Source organism: Gadus chalcogrammus, chromosome 11, assembly GCF_026213295.1.
Source record: "Gadus chalcogrammus isolate NIFS_2021 chromosome 11, NIFS_Gcha_1.0, whole genome shotgun sequence".
Taxonomy (NCBI): domain Eukaryota; kingdom Metazoa; phylum Chordata; class Actinopteri; order Gadiformes; family Gadidae; genus Gadus; species Gadus chalcogrammus.
In genome coordinates this window covers 11,488,666-11,507,010 of record NC_079422.1, presented here as the reverse complement: position 1 = coordinate 11,507,010, position 18,345 = coordinate 11,488,666, and the positions used below count along the sequence as shown (strand labels likewise).

General features: G+C 42.2%; 5 protein-coding genes across 6 annotated transcripts; 3 read left to right on the top strand and 2 right to left on the bottom strand.

The window, feature by feature from the left end:
* Positions 1-150: 150 nt before the first annotated feature.
* On the top strand, positions 151-1,192 carry LOC130391577 (trypsin-3-like). The gene is made up of 4 exons (XM_056601787.1): positions 151-297; positions 427-680; positions 773-909; positions 991-1,192. Exons 1-4 carry the CDS (start codon positions 152-154, stop codon positions 1,138-1,140), a joined length of 687 nt encoding a protein of 228 aa, XP_056457762.1. The 5' UTR covers position 151; the 3' UTR covers positions 1,141-1,192.
* A 1,458-nt stretch (positions 1,193-2,650) lies between these two features.
* On the top strand, positions 2,651-4,020 carry LOC130391579 (trypsin-3-like). The gene is given in 7 exon segments (XM_056601789.1): positions 2,651-2,750; positions 2,911-3,073; positions 3,199-3,416; positions 3,419-3,451; positions 3,544-3,653; positions 3,655-3,687; positions 3,769-4,020. Coding segments are annotated over 7 exon segments (780 nt in total). The 5' UTR covers positions 2,651-2,677; the 3' UTR covers positions 3,919-4,020.
* A 995-nt stretch (positions 4,021-5,015) lies between these two features.
* Positions 5,016-5,607, top strand: LOC130391578 (trypsin-3-like). Its single transcript, XM_056601788.1, has 2 exons — positions 5,016-5,378; positions 5,471-5,607. The coding sequence occupies exons 1-2, from the start codon at positions 5,093-5,095 to the stop codon at positions 5,605-5,607; spliced, it is 423 nt and encodes a 140-aa protein (XP_056457763.1). The 5' UTR covers positions 5,016-5,092.
* A 79-nt stretch (positions 5,608-5,686) lies between these two features.
* Positions 5,687-10,505, bottom strand: si:dkeyp-84f3.9 (zinc finger protein 16). Its single transcript, XM_056601783.1, has 2 exons — positions 10,196-10,505; positions 5,687-9,270 (listed from the first exon to the last, which is right to left on the bottom strand). The coding sequence occupies exon 2, from the start codon at positions 9,137-9,139 to the stop codon at positions 6,593-6,595; it is 2,547 nt and encodes an 848-aa protein (XP_056457758.1). The 5' UTR covers positions 9,140-9,270; positions 10,196-10,505; the 3' UTR covers positions 5,687-6,592.
* Positions 10,506-10,884: 379 nt separating this feature from the next.
* im:7147486 (zinc finger protein Xfin) lies at positions 10,885-18,323 on the bottom strand. 2 transcript variants are annotated; one of them, XM_056601785.1, is made up of 4 exons: positions 17,850-18,323; positions 16,901-16,959; positions 12,896-16,777; positions 10,885-12,552 (listed from the first exon to the last, which is right to left on the bottom strand). In XM_056601785.1, the coding sequence occupies exons 2-3, from the start codon at positions 16,914-16,916 to the stop codon at positions 13,839-13,841; spliced, it is 2,955 nt and encodes a 984-aa protein (XP_056457760.1). In that variant the 5' UTR covers positions 16,917-16,959; positions 17,850-18,323; the 3' UTR covers positions 10,885-12,552; positions 12,896-13,838. The 2 variants fall into 2 exon arrangements, with proteins under 2 accessions (XP_056457760.1, XP_056457759.1); XM_056601784.1 differs by having other exon boundaries at positions 12,896-16,959.
* Between the last annotated feature and the right edge of the window lie 22 nt (positions 18,324-18,345).

The following is an 18,345-nucleotide window of genomic DNA, read 5'->3' as shown; positions in this document are numbered from 1 at the left end:
ACATTGTAATTTGTAGTGCTGCCAAGCTAAATATGAAAATTTTAAAACAGCTTAAATTCCATCACCTGTACTGTACTGTTAACAGTAAACATTTTTAACACTAGTCAACCCTGATACATTATATTCTCATCAGTCGCTGCCCCCCTGGAGGATGAGGATGACAAGATCGTTGGGGGATACGAGTGCAGGAAGCAATCGGCAAGCCTACCAGGTGTCCCTGACCTCCGGCTACCACTTCTGTGGTGGCTCCCTGATCTCCAGCACCTGGGTGGTCTCTGCTGCTCACTGCTACAAGTCGTGAGTAAACCTCCAGCAGATAAACATCTAATAATGCATATCCCAATCCTCAAAGGCGGCTAGGTGAAAACAATGGATGTTGGATTCAAACTATCACCTCAACCCAGTTTTAAACCTTCCTGCCCGCAGCCGCATCCAGGTGCGTCTCGGAGAGCACAACATCGCTACCAATGAGGGCACAGAGCAGTTCATCAACTCTGTGAAGGTCATCAAGCACCCCAGATACAGCAGCCGCAACCTGGATAACGACATCATGCTGATCAAGCTGAGCAAGCCCGCCACCCTGAACAGCTACGTCCGCGCCGTGTCCCTGCCCTCCAGCTGTGCCGGCTCTGGAAGCCGTTGTCTGATCTCTGGATGGGGAAACACCCTCGCCTCTGGCTGTAAGAACACCGCCAACCAAACAGGTGGATAGGACATCTCCCCAGCCGTCACAAAGTCATGTTAAACCAGAACTGCCCTCCTGTCCCTTCAGCCAACTCACCCGACCGCCTGATGTGCCTGGATGCCCCCATCCTGAGTGACAGCAGCTGCAAGAGTGCCTACCCTGGACAGATCACCTCCAACATGTTCTGTGCTGGATTCCTTGAGGGAGGCAAGGACTCCTGCCAGGTATGGAAAGAGAACAGCATTCTGTCTTTCTGACTCACTGTAATACTTGGCCAGTAGCTGATTCTGATGTTTGTGTCTCAGGGTGACTCCGGTGGCCCCGTGGTGTGCAATGGGCAGCTCCAGGGAGTGGTGTCCTGGGGTTATGGCTGTGCCCAGAGGAACAAGCCTGGTGTCTACGCCAAGGTCTGCAACTACAACTCCTGGATCAGGAGCACCATGTCCTCCAACTAAACTTACATTGTTTGCTGTAACTAACATGTCATGTTATATGAATAAAATTATTCAAAATCAATTGAATGCTGACTTTGTAATGCTTTTTACTCATCTATTGGGTTAGGGTTATCTAAATCACCAACATCATTTTTTACCTGGTTGTGGAGCGATCTTAAATGTTGATACACAATTACACATATGTCAGGGTATGCCCAATATTTTGTTCTTTAAATAAACAAAAAAATGTGTTATGAAAAAAAAACATTGATTGTTTTGATGATTAAGGTAATAGTAAAGAAGTGGTCCCTATTAATGTATTTTACAGACAGTACCTCCATGCTCTGACTATTAAGGGCAAAGTAGGTATGCCTTTAAGCAAATTGTAATGCCCCAAATCGCAAGTTGTAAAAGAACATGAGATGTAAATAATAAAATAACGGTTTAAATAGAAAGTAAGCCTACATCACATCATTGAAGAAATACATTTGAAAGCAATTTTTGCTAATATAAAACATTTGCATATTAGAAAAAATATATAAATGAAATAATAAAATAAGCAGTTAATTTCATGACCTGCAAGAAAAAAAAACTAATCTTAATTCATAGAGTATAGGATGGTTTTCATAAAAATATGTTCAGATTTATGTGACTTTTAAGGTATTGTGAATACAAACCTCCAAATTAAACTTATCCTTACAGTATAAAAAAAATCTTTGAGAAGCAAGCCTCTCAAAGAAAAATGTCAATAGGGCATACTTGACAAACAATATAAGCGAAATAATAAATGAGAAAGGTGGTTAGGTAATCATCTTTTAAAAAAGGCAAACTAATAATATACATTTTTCTACAAAAGGTAAATGTGATCTCACAGGATCCTTATGTCACCTCATTCAGTCTTGTCTCATGTCAATTAAAATAACCAAATATGTGAAAAAGAACAATATACATTAATGCAATATATAAATTGATGTTTGACAATTCCATATAGTGCAAAGACCTCCACTTATGCAACACATGTGTTTGGATTTTCAGATACCTTAATTTTTATATTTAGCAGAGGGCCCTTATTGAAAACAAAATGTGGAGAGTTAGGTGAAGTGAGAACATTTTCAAAAAAAAAAATGTTATCCATTATAAACACCTTGTTAGGCCAATTTCCCCACTCAACAGCAATCATGCAAAAAAATGAAAGATTACCCATGCAAAAATATACATTTAGAAAATATGCTTTTTTCTTTCTTTAAATAATGCTATAATGTAACAAGAAAACACAAGCTTTAATCATGCCCATTGTTTGTTAAATGTCAGAGAAATCAATGTTATTAATAATGTTTTTAAAATGTACATCGTTTTTCAGTCCAGATAGTATATTGTCTTACAATTGCCAAATATAGTTCCTATGGAAAATGTTTGCATCTTAATCAATGGTATTTATCAGTTGCCAGAGGGGATTTCACATACTTACTATTTTAAAAGCTGACATGCAAGTAAAAGGGTGACCTTGGTCACAGAGATACTGAATGGAAGTTGTTGTCATAAAAGGGAGGGCACGGTAATGCATTTCACTGAAGTACAGCCACACATCACCATGAAGGCTTTCATTCTCCTGGCTCTGTTCACAGTCGCATGTGAGTACTGCAACTAAATAACTTTACATTGTAATTTGTAGTGCTGCCAAGCTAAATATGAAAATTTTAAAACAGCTTAAATTCCATCACCTGTACTGTACTGTTAACAGTAAACATTTTTAACACTAGTCAACCCTGATTACATTATATTCTCCATCAGTCGCTGCCCCCCTGGAGGATGAGGATGACAAGATCGTGGGGGGATACGAGTGCAGGAAGCACTCGGCAGCCTACCAGGTGTCCCTGACCTCCGGCTACCACTTCTGTGGTGGCTCCCTGATCTCCAGCACCTGGGTGGTCTCTGCTGCTCACTGCTACAAGTCGTGAGTAAACCTCCAGCAGAAAAGTCATCCTATGAACTGTTGATTACCATCAAACCCTACTCACCCTTCTGTGGAGGATGGGGATCTATGGAGATCTAATAGTCATTAAACCTTCCTGCCCGCAGCCGCATCCAGGTGCGTCTCGGAGAGCACAACATTGCTACCAATGAGGGCACAGAGCAGTTCATCAACTCTGTGAAGGTCATCAAGCACCCCAGATACAGCAGCCGCAACCTGGATAACGACATCATGCTGATCAAGCTGAGCAAGCCCGCCACCCTGAACAGCTACGTCCGCGCCGTGTCCCTGCCCTCCAGCTGTGCCGGCTCTGGAAGCCGTTGTCTGTCTCTGGATGGGGAAACACCCTCGCCTCTGGCTGTAAGAACACCGCCAACCAAACGGGTGGATAGGACATCTCCCCAGCCGTCACAAAGTCATGTTAAACCAGAACTGCCCTCCTGTCCCTTCAGCCAACTCACCCGACCGCCTGATGTGCCTGGATGCCCCCATCCTGAGTGACAGCAGCTGCAAGAGTGCCTACCCTGGACAGATCACCTCCAACATGTTCTGTGCTGGATTCCCTTGAGGGAGGCAAGGACAGCTTCCCCTGCCAGGTATGGAAGAGAACAGCATCTGTCTTTCTGACTCACCGGTAATTACTTGGCCAGTAGCTGATTCTGATGTTTGTGTCTCAGGGTGACTCCGGTGGCCCCGTGGTGTGCAACGGGCAGCTCCAGGGAGTGGTGTCCTGGGGTTATGGCTGTGCCCAGAGGAACAAGCCTGGTGTCTACGCCAAGGTCTGCAACTACAACTCCTGGATCAGGAGCACCATGTCCTCCAACTAAACTTACATTGTTTCACTGTAACTTTTAAGAAAGGCATGCCAATAATAAAGATTGTTCTACAAAAGGTAAATGTGATCTCGCAGGATCCTTAAGTCACCTCACTTAGTCTTGTCTCATCGCCAAATATTTGAATAAGAACAATATACATTAATGCAAGATATAAGTGGATGTTTGACAATCCCCATATAGTGCAAAGACCTGCACTAATGCAATACATGTTTTGATTCTCAGATTCCTTCATTTTCTATTTAGCAGACGGCCCTTATTGAAAACAAAACGTGGAGACTTGGGTTAAATAAGAACATTTTATTAAAAAATAAGGTTATCTATTATAGTCACATTGTTTGGCCAATTTCTCCACTCAACAGCAATGTATCATGCAGAAAAACGAAAGAGTACCCTCGCAAAAATATAGATATTTTGAAAATATACTTTTTTCTTTCTATAAATAACGTAATGTTATAGAACCAAAGTTATAATCATGGCCATTGTATTTTAAATGTCTGATAAATCAATGTTATTAGTGAATAATGTTAAAATGTACATACATTTATCAGTGAGATAGTATATTGTCGTACGATTGCCAAATATAGGCCCTATGGGAAATGTCTGAATCTTATCAATGGAATGGATCAGCTGCCAGATGGGATTTCACACACTTACTATTTGAAAAGCTGACATGCAAAAGGGTGGCCTTGGTCACATAGATACGTAATGGAAGGTTTTACTATATAACGGACGGCACGGTAATGCATTTCACTGAAGTACAGCCACAAATCACCATGAAGGCTTTCATTCTCCTGGCTCTGTTCAGTCGCATGCGAGTACAACCACTTAAGAACTTGACATTGTAATTTGTAATGCTTCCAAGCTAAATAGGAACATTTTAAGACTATAATCAACACTAGTCAACCCTGATGGCATTATATTCTCCATCAGTCGCTGCCCCCCTGGAGGATGAGGATGACAAGATCGTGGGGGGATACGAGTGCAGGAAGCACTCCGCAGCCTACCAGGTGTCCCTGACCTCCGGCTCCCACTTCTGTGGTGGCTCCCTGATCTCCAGCACCTGGGTGGTCTCTGCTGCTCACTGCTACAAGTCGTGAGTAAACCTCCAGCAGATAAACATCTAAGAATGCATATCCCAATACTCACAGGCGGCTAGGTGAAAACAATGGATGTTGGATTCAAACTATCACCTCAACCCAGTTTTAAACCTTCCTTACCACAGCCACATCCAGGTGCGTCTCGGGGCACAGAGCAGTTCATCAACTCTGTGAAGGTCATCAAGCACCCCAGATACAGCAGCCGCAACCTGGATAACGACATCATGCTGATCAAGCTGAGCAAGCCCGCCACCCTGAACAGCTACGTCCGCGCCGTGGTCCTGCCCTCCAGCTGTGCCGGCTCTGGAAGCCGTTGTCTGATCTCTGGATGGGGAAACACCCTCGCCTCTGGCTGTAAGAACACCACCAACCAAACGGGTGGATAGGACATCTCCCCAGCCGTCACAAAGTCATGTTAAACCAGAACTGCTCTCCTGTCCCTTCAGCCAACTCACCCGACGGCCTGATGTGCCTGGATGCCCCCATCCTGAGTGACAGCAGCTGCAAGAGTGCCTACCCTGGACAGATCACCTCCAACATGTTCTGTGCTGGATTCCTTGAGGGAGGCAAGGACTCCTGCTAGGTATGGAAAGAGAACAGCATTCCGTCTTTGACTCACTGTAATACTTGGCCAGTAGCTGATTCTGATGTTTGTGTCTCAGGGTGGCTCCGGTGGCCCCGTGGTGTGCAATGGGCAGCTCCAGGGAGTGGTGTCCTGGGGTTATGGATGTGCCCAGAGGAACAAGCCTGATGTCTACGCCAAGGTCTGCAACTACAACTCCTGGATCACGAGCACCATGTCCTCCAACTAAATTAAACACTTTTATTTAACATGTTCAGTGTCTCTATTCTGTAGTTTAGTATTGTCAAACAATAAAGTTTGTCCTACAATTGTCTATTGTTAGAATAGTCTCAACATAATAATAATTTTAATATAAAAAAGAGAAACATGAGTTTTTCTTGAGTGTGGTTTAATGACATTTTTTAATATGACTTGTAAGAATACTAGATTATCAATTGATTGGGAACACGACTAAATAAGCCTGATTGACAAGACATTTGCCATCATAGAATGTGACATAGGACCACCTCCTAACAGTAGTGTAATACCACAGACAGAAACCAACTCTTTAAAAAAATAAAATACAGATATTTATTACAGCTTTCCATCAAAAACAATCGCCACTAACGCAATTGTGGAATGCACATTCATGTCATTTGGTTGAGACATCATCGTCACATATGCATAAAATACCTCATGGTTTAACAACAGATTAAACAAATATAGCACCGACAAGGAGCAAGCTGGTTTCCAGTAAAAAATAAAGGGGCATCACTAATCCTGTAACAACTTGCTAGTACAACTGATCAAATACAGCTTAAAACCATCTTCAAACATAAAGACCCACTGTATTTTCTGATTTGAATGAATTTGTTGAGAGCATTAAACACAGAATAACATTTACAGTACATCATTATTGTTTACTAAATAAATGTACAAATAGGCAACAAACCTAATAGTGGCAGGAAGGAAATAGCCTGTGTGGATAGAAAACATAACTTTTTGGTTACAACTGTCGTCTGGCATGCTGCAAATAATGTAGATAGAGTTCTGAGATGCCAGGATAGCAGCTACCACACACAACACATCTAATGTCCTCTGGAGACACATCACACACTTTGGATGCATGAAAAAACTGATTTGGATATTGTAGTGCAACGCTTTCTTGAAGGCTGGGTGCCGGAGGAGAGAGGGAAATGTCCATGTTACTACACTGGGGTTCACTGTGGGATAGATGATGGTTCACGGGCAAGCTTAAAGCCCTCTCAGGAGAATGACCATCGAGTGATGAATGAAAAGGTTTGACCTTGCGCACACCTGAGAAATGGCAGGACTGGTGGCTGAACAGCAAATCGAGTGTCTCGAAGCTGGTGCAGCAGAGCTCACACTGATAAGGCAGGGGCACCTTCTTAGACTTTCTCTGAATCCATTGGTACTCCGGGTGCCCGGCCATATGTCTTTTATAGGGTTCAGCAAAACGAAAACCCTGACCACACTCAGGGCAAGTGAACCGTCCCTGTTTCTGCCTATGGACTCTCTGATGGTGCCACAGTTTCGACCAACTGTCAAGGGTCTTTCCACAACAACCACAGGTGTAGCTTTGACCTTGTGCATGAGTGAGCATGTGCGCTCGCAGTCTTCCCATATGCCTAAATAATCGTCCACAGTGGGGGCATAGATATTTCCTGGGGTCGGACCGGTTATCAAGATTATTTAACTTGGACACAAAAGGTGAGCGAGTTTGAGGTATAACGGTGGAGTGAAAAGGATTATTTGAGGCCACAAATTCCTTGGGATGGATCTGTAGCGATTGTAATGGCATGTTGCTAGAATTGTCCCCTTGAGACGTGGAAGCTCGGACCGAGGGCATAGAATTTGGCCCTGTGAACAAGAGCTCCGAACGTCGACCGGTTGCAAACTTCACTGCAGACTTATTTTCTGCCCTTCTTTTCTTGCAGTAATATTGATGTGCGTTGTATTCCGATTGGAAACTAAAAAGCTTACCACACATCAAACAGTGGTACAACTTGGCACTACTGTGGGCTTTGACATGCAGGTGGAAGTCTTTCAAAATGAAAAAAGTTTTCTTGCAGATGTCACATGTGTATGATAGTGATACCTTGGATCGCCCTGGGATACGACTACCTTGCCCAGACTTCACAGATCTGCAAACATGGTTTTTAGCTTTCAAAAATTCAGTGAATGAATCAAAACAATCCAAGCAGTTGTAACGATTCTCTGACCAGTGTGTCAGTTGATGAACACAAAGAAAGTAATGCTGACAAAAGCCTTTCCCACATACATCGCATTTGTGTGGCTTGGCACCTGTGTGGACATGCATATGTCTTTGCAGGGCAGAATGATAGGCAAATTGTTTCCCACAGTCCAGGCAAACCATTCCTTTCCTTTGTTTTGAGGCAACAGATTGATGGAAGTCAAAGTCTGAATCTTGGTTTAAGTTTTCATATTCCTTTTCCACATGGTCAGAATATTTTGAGCACTGCATGTGTTTCTTGCTCTTTGGACTATTTGTATAAGACTTATGTTGATTTTTAAGATGAAGCGTTAAGTTCAACTCTTTGCCAAAACGGATTCCACATAGACGACAGAGAAATGGCTTTTCTACATGACTTAGTTCATGTTGAATGCATTGAGACTTAAATTGATATGAACGATCACACATCTTGCAGTGAAATCGCCTCACTTTTTTTCTTCTCGGTAAGCAGGCCTCTAAGCTATCCTCAGGCTCATCTTCCTGCTCCATTTTGAATATTTTGAAATGCAGTTTAAGACTCCTTTTCCTCCCATATCTACTGCACTCTAATGTATTGAGATGAGATTTGTTTGGGTCTCTTGAGGCAACCGGTTGTAGGTCCTCCGTAGAGATCCAGGCTCCATCTGCCTCAGCTACAGGACTACTTGCTAAAGAGGTAAGTCTCTGTTTTCTAGGTCTTCCTCCTTTCTTTCTAAGCTTTTCTGTGCTATTGTCAGGTTCTGAAACAGAATCTGAATGATAAGTAGTCTGACTTTGAGTTGCAGTGATGACGGTCAGACTGTCAACACCATTAGTGGTATTAGTTGTAGCTATTAGTTCATTTGAAATGGAGTCTTCATTGTGTGGCCAACCCAATCCATCAATTACCTTCGAATGAACGGGGACATTACAATCCATTGCCCTGGCTGGTTGCGAGTAAGGATTTCTGTTTTTGCGCTTCCGAGGTCTGCCTCGTTTTCTACGGACTACCACAGGGGTTGCCTGATCTCCTGTTGCCCCCGGTAAACAAGTCTCAGTATTCCCAGACATTTCTTCCATGGAGTCTCTTTTGTTGTTGCAAATATTCTGATGTATTGTTAGTGAGTTTACAATGTGGCTGCTGGCCAAAAAACCTGATGGCTGTGTGTCAGAAGTGAATTCTGGATTAAGTCTTCCTGATTTTCTACTGACCTCCACAGGAAGTCCTGGAGGGACAGCTGTAGGGGGTTCACGTTTGTTTTGCATACTACTCGATTCTTCTTCCATACCTACTAGTGACATTGACAACTGTGCGGCCATTCATCTCACCAATTGTTTGTGAATTCACAGGAAGACACATGATGCGTGGAAGCCAGACGATAGCATTCCTAGTCTCTGTTCACTTTGGGATTTCGAGTCATGATTGTCGTCGTCGTCCTATTTTCAGCCACCTGAGAAATAGAAAATAGAAAAAATATATGATTAAAATGTGTAGTCAATTTATTCAAACACAGAAACAGGCCAAATAAAAGGCTTCTCTACGATTGTCAATGAAAGCTGGAAGTGGCACCAATGAGAACAGAATTGAATAGAGTATAAACAAAAGCTACTTTTGGCGGATGTAATCAGATTTGGGTTGGGCTATTTGTTAAACCCTTACGATTGGTCAATGTTCATCACATTGATTTATTAATTGACGTCACTTTTGAGCACCGCTCCATCGGACCACAACAACTGGGGTACTTTCACACCTGTAGTTCAGTTGTATCTGGGCAGAACCAGCAGCTTATTTGTTACTATGATGACTTCCTCCCTGGTTTAGTTTGGGTTCACACTGGGATTACTTTTAATGGGAAGGCACAGTCCAAGCACATAACCATTACTTCAATGCTCCATTCACATCATCTCAGGAGAAGATACTTAGTTAGACATAAACCCACACTGTGTGCCTGCCTACACCCCAGAATCATGCTAGACAATCTGCGGCTAAAATGGTGTCTACACTAAAGAATCATGCTAGACAATCTGAGGATATAATGGTGTCTACACTAAAGAATCATGCTAGACAAGCCTTTGGCCCAAGAACTTCTAATTTTTGTATCACAGCCGTCTCAAAATATTAGCCAGAAGGGTGGCAAAAAATTGTTTATATTCAGAATTAATAACAGTTAATCGTTTGCTTGACAAAGCAGTTTGCATCTTATAAAATAAATAATACTTTTTAGTAACCTCCAGCCACTAGCATTGGGTGGAAGTAGCTCGTATATTTTCAGCAGGCAGACTTAACTTTACATTGAATATCAGCACTGATCGTCGTACAATGTTATCAAACCTTATTAAAACGTAAACGTAAACACACAAGTCTACAATACTTACCCACTAGGCGTCCTACGTGAACCTTCCTTGCGCTGTCTGCCGTCGCTCACCACCGAAGGGTCTGAAGTGAAGAAGTTCGCCAAGCTAGTGCCGCGCTACCTCTACCACGTTTAGTTCTGTCATTGCACTTCACGAAACAATTTTGGGCTGGTTTGTTGGTTTCCGAAAAGTCCTCCTGGTTGTTTTTGTCGTGTCTATAAAGTTTGGATACTTTTGCATGTCTGTGGTGGTCCCGGGAAAGCCAGCATGAATCAACCTCGTCGCATTCAACTGTCGTCACGGTCATTCTTCTTCGTTGTATATGTGAAGGATGATCCAATAAGTTTCATTACCGCCCCTATCGGAGATTTACATTTAGTTTCCTTAATCCTCTACTTTCATACTAATTTATGCTGCCATTACTCCTGATCTTTAACTTCCAAATTCCGTAGTTTAATAGTCCTCTTTCGAAAAAAACCAGATTCTGCGTTAGATTGAGACATGCTTGTAAGTCCTCCACAGACCATTATTTCGTCTTTACCTTGGACATGCTCGACCTCTTGGTATGTTCATCCATGGCCTTTAATTACTTAAACACACACTATACACTTGCATTACCAACACCGAAAATTATGAATTCATTCAAAGAACTATATACATTTTTTTTTTTAATAGGAAGTAAATATGGATATTTAAAAAATTTGATTTGACATATGACAAGATATATATCTTCTAATATTTACATTCGCTGAAGTAAAAGGTTTCCAAAACAATGACCACACCAAAATCCATAACTTCAGCTTCAAAATACGTGTTTTTATTTCATTAGTATTTTGTAATTCTGAAAAAAGGCATTTTTTGGTCAACCATTACATTTGTTCTCATTCAAGATCATAAAAAATAAAAAAAATGCCATACTATCTACATCCCGAAAATCATTACACAAAATCCACAACTTGTTCTGATGAAAAGAAAAAGTGCTGCAAAATCTGCCCACTGTAATAAGCAAAAAGGTGATCCACCATACATACATATATACATACACATATACATACATTCATTGATTCTTTTGAAGATAGAGGGATGAGGATAAATTGCACATCTTGTTAGCTTTTTTCGAGGAGCTTTCAATAATATAACAGTCATCATCTGAATCCAAATCAGTTTTCTCTCTTACAGGCTGCCCCCCTTGCCCATTGGTGAGCACCACATTCTTGTTTCGATAAGCGTGGCCAACGCTGAAAGGTGCAACGCTATGGTTTTTGCTTCTTGCTGTTTGGGGGAGAGGATACGGGCTCTTCAGGGAAGTGATGCTCCGCCACGGAGTGCTTGACTGTGGTCTGGGTATGGACTTATTTAGCACAATTCTCTGGGCTTCAATGCATTTGTGCCGCTGAAGTAACTTAACACTTTCAAATGCTACACGGCAGACTCCACAAGGGAATGCATCCATGGTAAAGGTTGCCTGCGTGGGTTTGTTTGCCAGGTTTGAATGTGGGCGAGCATAGGTCTTCAATCGTATAATTTTAGGGGCCGTTGCGTTAAGCTGTTTATTAGATGGAAGTACGGTCTGTTCCCCAGATAGCATGTTGGGCTTTTGGCCACAAACTGCACGAGTCGTGATCACTCCTGCTGCAAGGAAACTGTTGGGCGAATTACATTGATGGTACTGAGGCAACGATTTGTTGCTGGAGAGAAGCACTCCACAACCTATGCACCCAAAGACTTTATCTCTGGCATGAGTATTGTAGTGCAAAACGAGATTACTTTTTGTTGAAAATCTCTGCAAACATTTACCACAACGATAAGTCCCTTTATTCTTAAACGATGGCATCTTTATCAACACCACTGGTTGATAAATAGTCCAGAGGTCCACAGTTGGTGCAGCTGAACTACGGAACAGTTTAGAAATCCTCTCGGAATTAGGTGGAGTTGACTGCAGGGGGACTTGCCGTTTTGACACAACCTCTAAAGAGGATGCTGGTTTGGTGCTGAAACCAATTAAAGACGAGGGGCCCTGCTGAGCGGAAAGTCTGAGATTCTCCTCCTGCTCCCTATCAAATCTGCGCCTTCTTACAGCTTTATGGTCAACAACACTGTGTCCAGGTGGGTGGGTTTTGCTGTGGGCAACCAAATCCAAATACAAAGGGAACTCAGTTCCACAAGAGCAGATGTGAGTCGTAGCTGGACAACAGTGTTCCTCCAAAAACGCAATGCTTGGAAATATATTCTCACAGCTGAAGCAAAAAAGATCATTGCTTTTTGTAAAGCCTTCGTCCATGCTTGTGATCCCGGAGAAGGGTCCTCTTAAGTGTTGTCCTTGACTTCTCTGCATGATCGATGATTCTTGAAACGGTCCTTGAGTCCAGAATATAGTTCTGTCGAAAGAGTTTGAACATATTAGATAAACAAAACAAATAAGGCACAAGTGGCTGTTCATATTAACTATGTTTATATCCCATAACGCATGACCAGAACAGCTCTGCTATATATTCGTGTTGCATGCAAAGCAAATCACGTTTCGTTTCCAAGAGTTAACGGCTACATAAGTTGAGCATAAATCAAAGTATGTATATCATCTAACTCAACGCTAGAACGCAATTCTCAAATGCGGATTGATTACTCATTATACGATTGGTAAATTGTAAGTCGGTGCTGCCAACTCATGTTATTAAAATATTAAATATTAGCGTAGCATACAAGCTGATAGAATGGTCTTACCTGCACACAGTCCGTGCTATAAAAAGCCTAGACCCATATTTGTACTATCGTAGGCTATTGTCTGATCATCCAAGTGGAACAACACCTAAATGTATAAAATAACCGCGTACAATAAGTAATCAATATGAAAAAAAAACTACCGGGTGCTAGTTGCTACAGCTAGAACTAGGGCTTGTTCTTTTACGTAAAACGTACATACGTCACAAACGTCAATCCCGCCAACACCAAAATGTGTGGTACGGAAGCTTGTAAGTACCAATACAAATAAAGAATTTGCATTTGGTTAGTCTATTCAGAAAAATGTAATCCATTAAATCCTGGGAAGAGTACCATGAAGTCTGTGTACGTTTTATAATCAATACTTACGTGGGTTCATAATATAAAATATAAATTGTACTAAAGCCAAAACCTGACATGTAATTGACATGTTTTGCTTCTACCCATGTCTACTTGTGTAAGACATGGATGTTCTATGGTGGTCCATGTGTACTTTATCAACAAAAAAAAATATTATTTAGCAAAAATTTAAAACGCTCTGCTCTGTGAAAGGGGATCATTATTTATTTAAGTAGTCTTATAGATTGTGCAGAGTAATAACAAAACTTAAAGTCTTTAAGTAAAATAAACCTAATGATAATCAATAGTCCAAACACCAAATACCTTGATGACTTTATTACAGTAGGAACAAGCCAAACAAACACATACATTAATTGACTATCAGCTACTAGATAAATCAAAGGTTAAAACACACAGCTTCTATTAATCATTTCAAATGCCTTAGTTTACATTATCACAAAATAATTCACAGATGGAGCTGTACACCTATTTATGCGTGGTATATAAAAAGAAAACACTTGACAAATTGGGTAAGGAGCAGCCAATAAGACACCATTTTCCCTAAAAAGCAGTGGCACAATGTATGTACAGAATAAACAAGCAAAAATTACAAGGACTTTTCCAGTTTCGGCACCGCCAGCGGCAGCGCATCGTGCCCTCCAGCCCTGATGCCGTGAATCTTCCTGCGGTGGTTTTTGAGGGACTTAAGACTTGAGTAACTTCCCTGGCAAACATCACAGTGAACGGTTTGGGATTGTTTGTGTGTGAGCAGATGTTTCTGCAGCCCGTCCTCTGTGCCAAACCAGCGCAGACAGATATTGCAGCGGACGGGTTTGACCGCCAGCTTGCAGGCTCCGCTCCGCTGGTGGAACACGAGGCTGATGATGCTGTGGAAGTTGGTGTTGCAGCGGGAACAGTGACCCCCCTTGGGGGGAACTGTGGCGCGTCCACCTTTGCAGCGATTTAGAGTTATGTGCTTTCGCAGATTGCAGTGGTTGGAGAAGGTGTTGTTACATCGCATGCATACAATGCGCTGCAGCTTCTTGACTGGTGTTGGGAGCTGCGGGAGCTGGGGATGCTTAAAGGAAGGCTGTGTGAGGCGGGGCTGCTTAAGTTGAGGCTTGGGAACAGATTTAGACAGCAGCGGCTGTTGAAAACGCAGCAACAGGGGCTGGGATCGTTGTGGCTGAAGACCCTTGTAGAGGTGGTTGTGAGGATGCATGTGGATCTGCAGATGAACTTCATAGTCAGCCCAGGAAGCGACCGTCTCACCACAAGTAGGACATGTATACGACTCCTGTGCGTGTTTTTGCAGATGCTCCAGAAGTAGTTTTGGAGATGTAAAGCCAGCGCCACATTCACATGTCACTCTTCTTGGAAGAACAGAGGGCAGCGACATCACACCCCAGTTCGCACTCTCATCTTGTGGCTGCTGCCGTTGTCCTTCAGACTCTATGACTGGAAGATTTTGCTGCAACGCTCCACTGTTCATTCCGGGCATTGCCCTTTTTATCTGGCATTTCCTACGATGAGTCACCATGTTGTCCTTACGATTAAATGTCTTTCCACAGAAAATGCAATTAAAGATGGGGTTCACCTTAGAGGAAAATTGCGATTTTGGCCCCAAAACATTATGGACCTTAGTGTTTTGGTGTTGTGCTGTCACCGTTCCATGTGGCCTGAACCCACAGAGTCTCAGATGCCTCCTTAAGGTGGAAGGCCGGCTATAAGTCTTCTGACATTTATTGCATGGGTAACGTTTTGCACCATCTCTGATAAAAAAGCTTAGGCCAGTCTTTTGAGTTTTATTTACAGTAGCGACGGGTATGGTTTTCTTAGATTTTATATAATCGTCACCTGTCCCCATGGTACACTCCAATTCTTCCATTTCATCATCCAAGGGAACCCTCCATTGTCCGCCATTATCCTCTTGTTGAGGAACAACAGCTGTATCCCTGCTTTCCTTTTCTACTTGCTGGAGCAAGCTGTTGCCTGGAATGACATCCTTGGGTTGCCTTTGCACGGGTGGTCTGGGGTAGAAGGGTAAAAAGCTATTGGCCGAGCCTGACCGGGACACATCAGGATATTTTTGATGTCCTGAACTGGGTGGAGTTACTTCTACTTTGATGTTACCAATTACTGCTGTTCCCACTGCAACACTCTTGCAATTCTGAGACCCTTCATCAACTTGTGCATTGGTAATGACCTTACTTTCTGAGCTCTGCGTTTTCTTTTTTGCAATAGGGGAAGTGGCATGCTGAGAAAGAGATATTGGGCCTTGGCACTTATGCATTTTAAGGTTGTACCTTCGTGCATAGCTGTGCTTGCATACTGGACAAAAGAATGCTTTTTTTGCCTTATTTATAATGCTCTGTTGCTTTAGGCTATGGAATATTGCAGTTTTTTGTACAAACGGCAATGTCTTTTGCTTTGCATTAGAATTGTGAATTGCAATGCCAGCTGACTGAGCACATATATGGTTGTCAGGAAATGGCAGTTTTCCAATTATAAGTTGCTTACAGTAACGACAGCATTTAATTCTCTCTTTTCTGTGCAAGAAATGATGTTCAGTCAAACTGTCCAAGTCCTGAAACACCTTACGACATCGGCCACATTGATATCTCCCACATGTACCGTTACTGCTAGAATCAATAAGCTTCTGACGGGTTTCAAGGAGCACCACGGGGGAGAAGGTCTGCGTCAGAGACACAATGCTCTTTTTACTAGAATCAAGAATTTTGCCAACTGTGGGAGACTTGCTCTTAGGACGAGATTTTCCTATTTGAGTCCTTAACAGTGAAATTGAAGTGGGTGTGGGATCTGAAGCAGTTTCTGATGTTATCTCAAATGGGATGTTTTCATTTTTAGGGACGACCTCTTCCTGACTTGGGTTTTCACTCTTAGAGGCCTGAAACCGGCTCATATATGCAGTAGCAAGCATCTTCATCAAATTCTTATTTTTGGGCTCTTTCCCAGCCTGTGTGGTTGTCATACTAGGGATAGAAAATGCCTTTACATTGGAAGATGAGGCTTGTATGGCAGTTGGCCGAGGCTCCTGTACACTCAAAATATTGGCTTCTTGTGTATTCGAATCTGCGTGTAAGCCTTTTTTATCCGGAGGATTGCTTACAATAGCTTCCTCAAGGTTTATGCCTACAACATTGTGATTTGGCAATGTGCTATCAATTACAGGGTCTCTGGAAGTGACAACTTCAGAGGTTAAAGACACAGAGGTTGAGGGGTAACTCATGGACACAACTGGTAGGGTAAAGGTTTTTCTAAGGGGTTCGAGATGGGCAGAAGTGTCCTGGGCATATTCTTCTTTAACCGAGTGGAATATATTGCTATTCAAAGGTTGCAGACGCTGTTGGGTAGATATATGTGAACGCTTATGCACTAGCATAAGATTAAAGTCCCGAAACTCTTCTCCACAATCACAAATATAGAATGAAGGGCATTCAGGCAAAGGTGGTGGCGGCGTAGGCTGATCCAACTGAGGGTTGCTTCCATGTACTGCTTCCTCAGGTTGGGCCTTTTCTGATGTTTCTGAAGAATGAACTTTGGTCAATGCATTGGCATGTGTTGCTTGATGGACCAGCAAAGTAGACAGTCCAGTGAAGGTTGCTGAACAAGCCATACAACGATACACTTTAGAAGATGAAGCGTTACCCTGCAGCCCAAGCATTGTAGAAAATTGATCTTGGTCTTGGTCCACCGCTGGTCAACATCTGTATATATATATATATATATATATATATAAAAAAAGAAAACAAACCCATTCAATCAGACAACAATATATGAAAAACAAAATACTTTGTTATTCTTATTGATTATTGGCTGCCGTGTTTGACAAAAACATGGCAGGCTCGAAAATGAAAACCGATGCGTTTCAATTGAAGCGGTCATCGTTGATGTTTACAAGACGTCGCGAAAACAGTTATATCTTTACATCAGAAATCATCGAAAACGAATAATTGATAATACCATCAATCATGTTCAGATCATAGCCTGGCTTCATATCTACCTGCTTAACACGAGTGCACAAATATCGATTCAGATGGGTTCCATCAGTCTTAGTTTATCTAGTCTAGTTTGACAACTAGACTAGATAAACTAGATACTGCGACTATGCATATAATTTCAACCTTGAATGTGCAATATTTCTGCGACTGTAAAGGCCAGCCACAGCACCTAGGCCTTTTGTTAGCTTATGAAACCGCATGCATGCGCTTGACCGTACAAACCGAAGGAATGCATAGCGCGCGTTTATCATTTACAGCCTTATATTTTACAATGTATCCGTTCAACTCGGCCCATGGGACACTTGCGATCGGAGGCCATGGGAATAAATATATGACAATAGATGCACCGTCTTGCCAACTCCCACCTTGCTTCAAAAATGTACCTTATTTTATCGCCCACATTCCTGGACCAACAGATAAGATACAACAAAGAAAACTAAATACAAATTAGGGAATTTATACTTGGCACACCATGATTTAATAGTAGCGTACACGAAACAATATAATGTGCTTATTTCAATCTTGTGGAATCTCAAACAAATAAGGCCTTGACATTAATTTGCAAGAGGCAAGTCACAAGCTTCCGCACAACCTACCTGTATGAGACCACAGGGCACTTGAATCCCATCTGTAGGAAGAATGATCCGAAACTTCAGTGCTAAACTAAGCTCTGTCGTTACCGTTCATGTTCCCAAAGAGAAATTTGAAATGAATAGTCGGTAAATGATACACTGTGGTGTCCAGCCTATCCAGTATGTGCTAACCCTGCTAGAGATGGAACCACGAATGTCTTGACGGATGTACCAGCTGCAAACACGGCTACTGCACATTACTTCCGGGTTACCCAATGAGGGTCGATGGAAGGCCGCCCGCACAGGATACATGAATCTATAGTTCCGCACACAATCGTCTTATTGCTTATTTTCTATACACGTACTACTCTTAAAAAGTAGATGAACGCGCCCATCGCCTTCATCGATTCAGTTGATAAAAATATTCCTAATGTTTTGCGTTATTTACATTCAAGGGCCAACATATCATGCACAGTATCTGAACTCAGTAAAAAGACTCTTGCATTTGCTACATAATTCC

Coding starts and splice junctions, on each gene's coding strand:
- LOC130391577 (XM_056601787.1), top strand. CDS start 152: ATGAGGATGACAAGATCGTTGGGGGATACGAGTGCAGGAAGCAATCGG. Junction 298..426: donor GCTGCTCACTGCTACAAGTC/GTGAGTAAACCT, acceptor TCCTGCCCGCAG/CCGCATCCAGGTGCGTCTCG. Junction 910..990: donor GAGGCAAGGACTCCTGCCAG/GTATGGAAAGAG, acceptor TTTGTGTCTCAG/GGTGACTCCGGTGGCCCCGT.
- LOC130391578 (XM_056601788.1), top strand. CDS start 5,093: ATGGATGTTGGATTCAAACTATCACCTCAACCCAGTTTTAAACCTTCC. Junction 5,379..5,470: donor AAACACCCTCGCCTCTGGCT/GTAAGAACACCA, acceptor CTGTCCCTTCAG/CCAACTCACCCGACGGCCTG.
- si:dkeyp-84f3.9 (XM_056601783.1), bottom strand. CDS start 9,139: ATGGCCGCACAGTTGTCAATGTCACTAGTAGGTATGGAAGAAGAATCG.
- im:7147486 (XM_056601784.1), bottom strand. CDS start 16,916: ATGCTTGGGCTGCAGGGTAACGCTTCATCTTCTAAAGTGTATCGTTGT.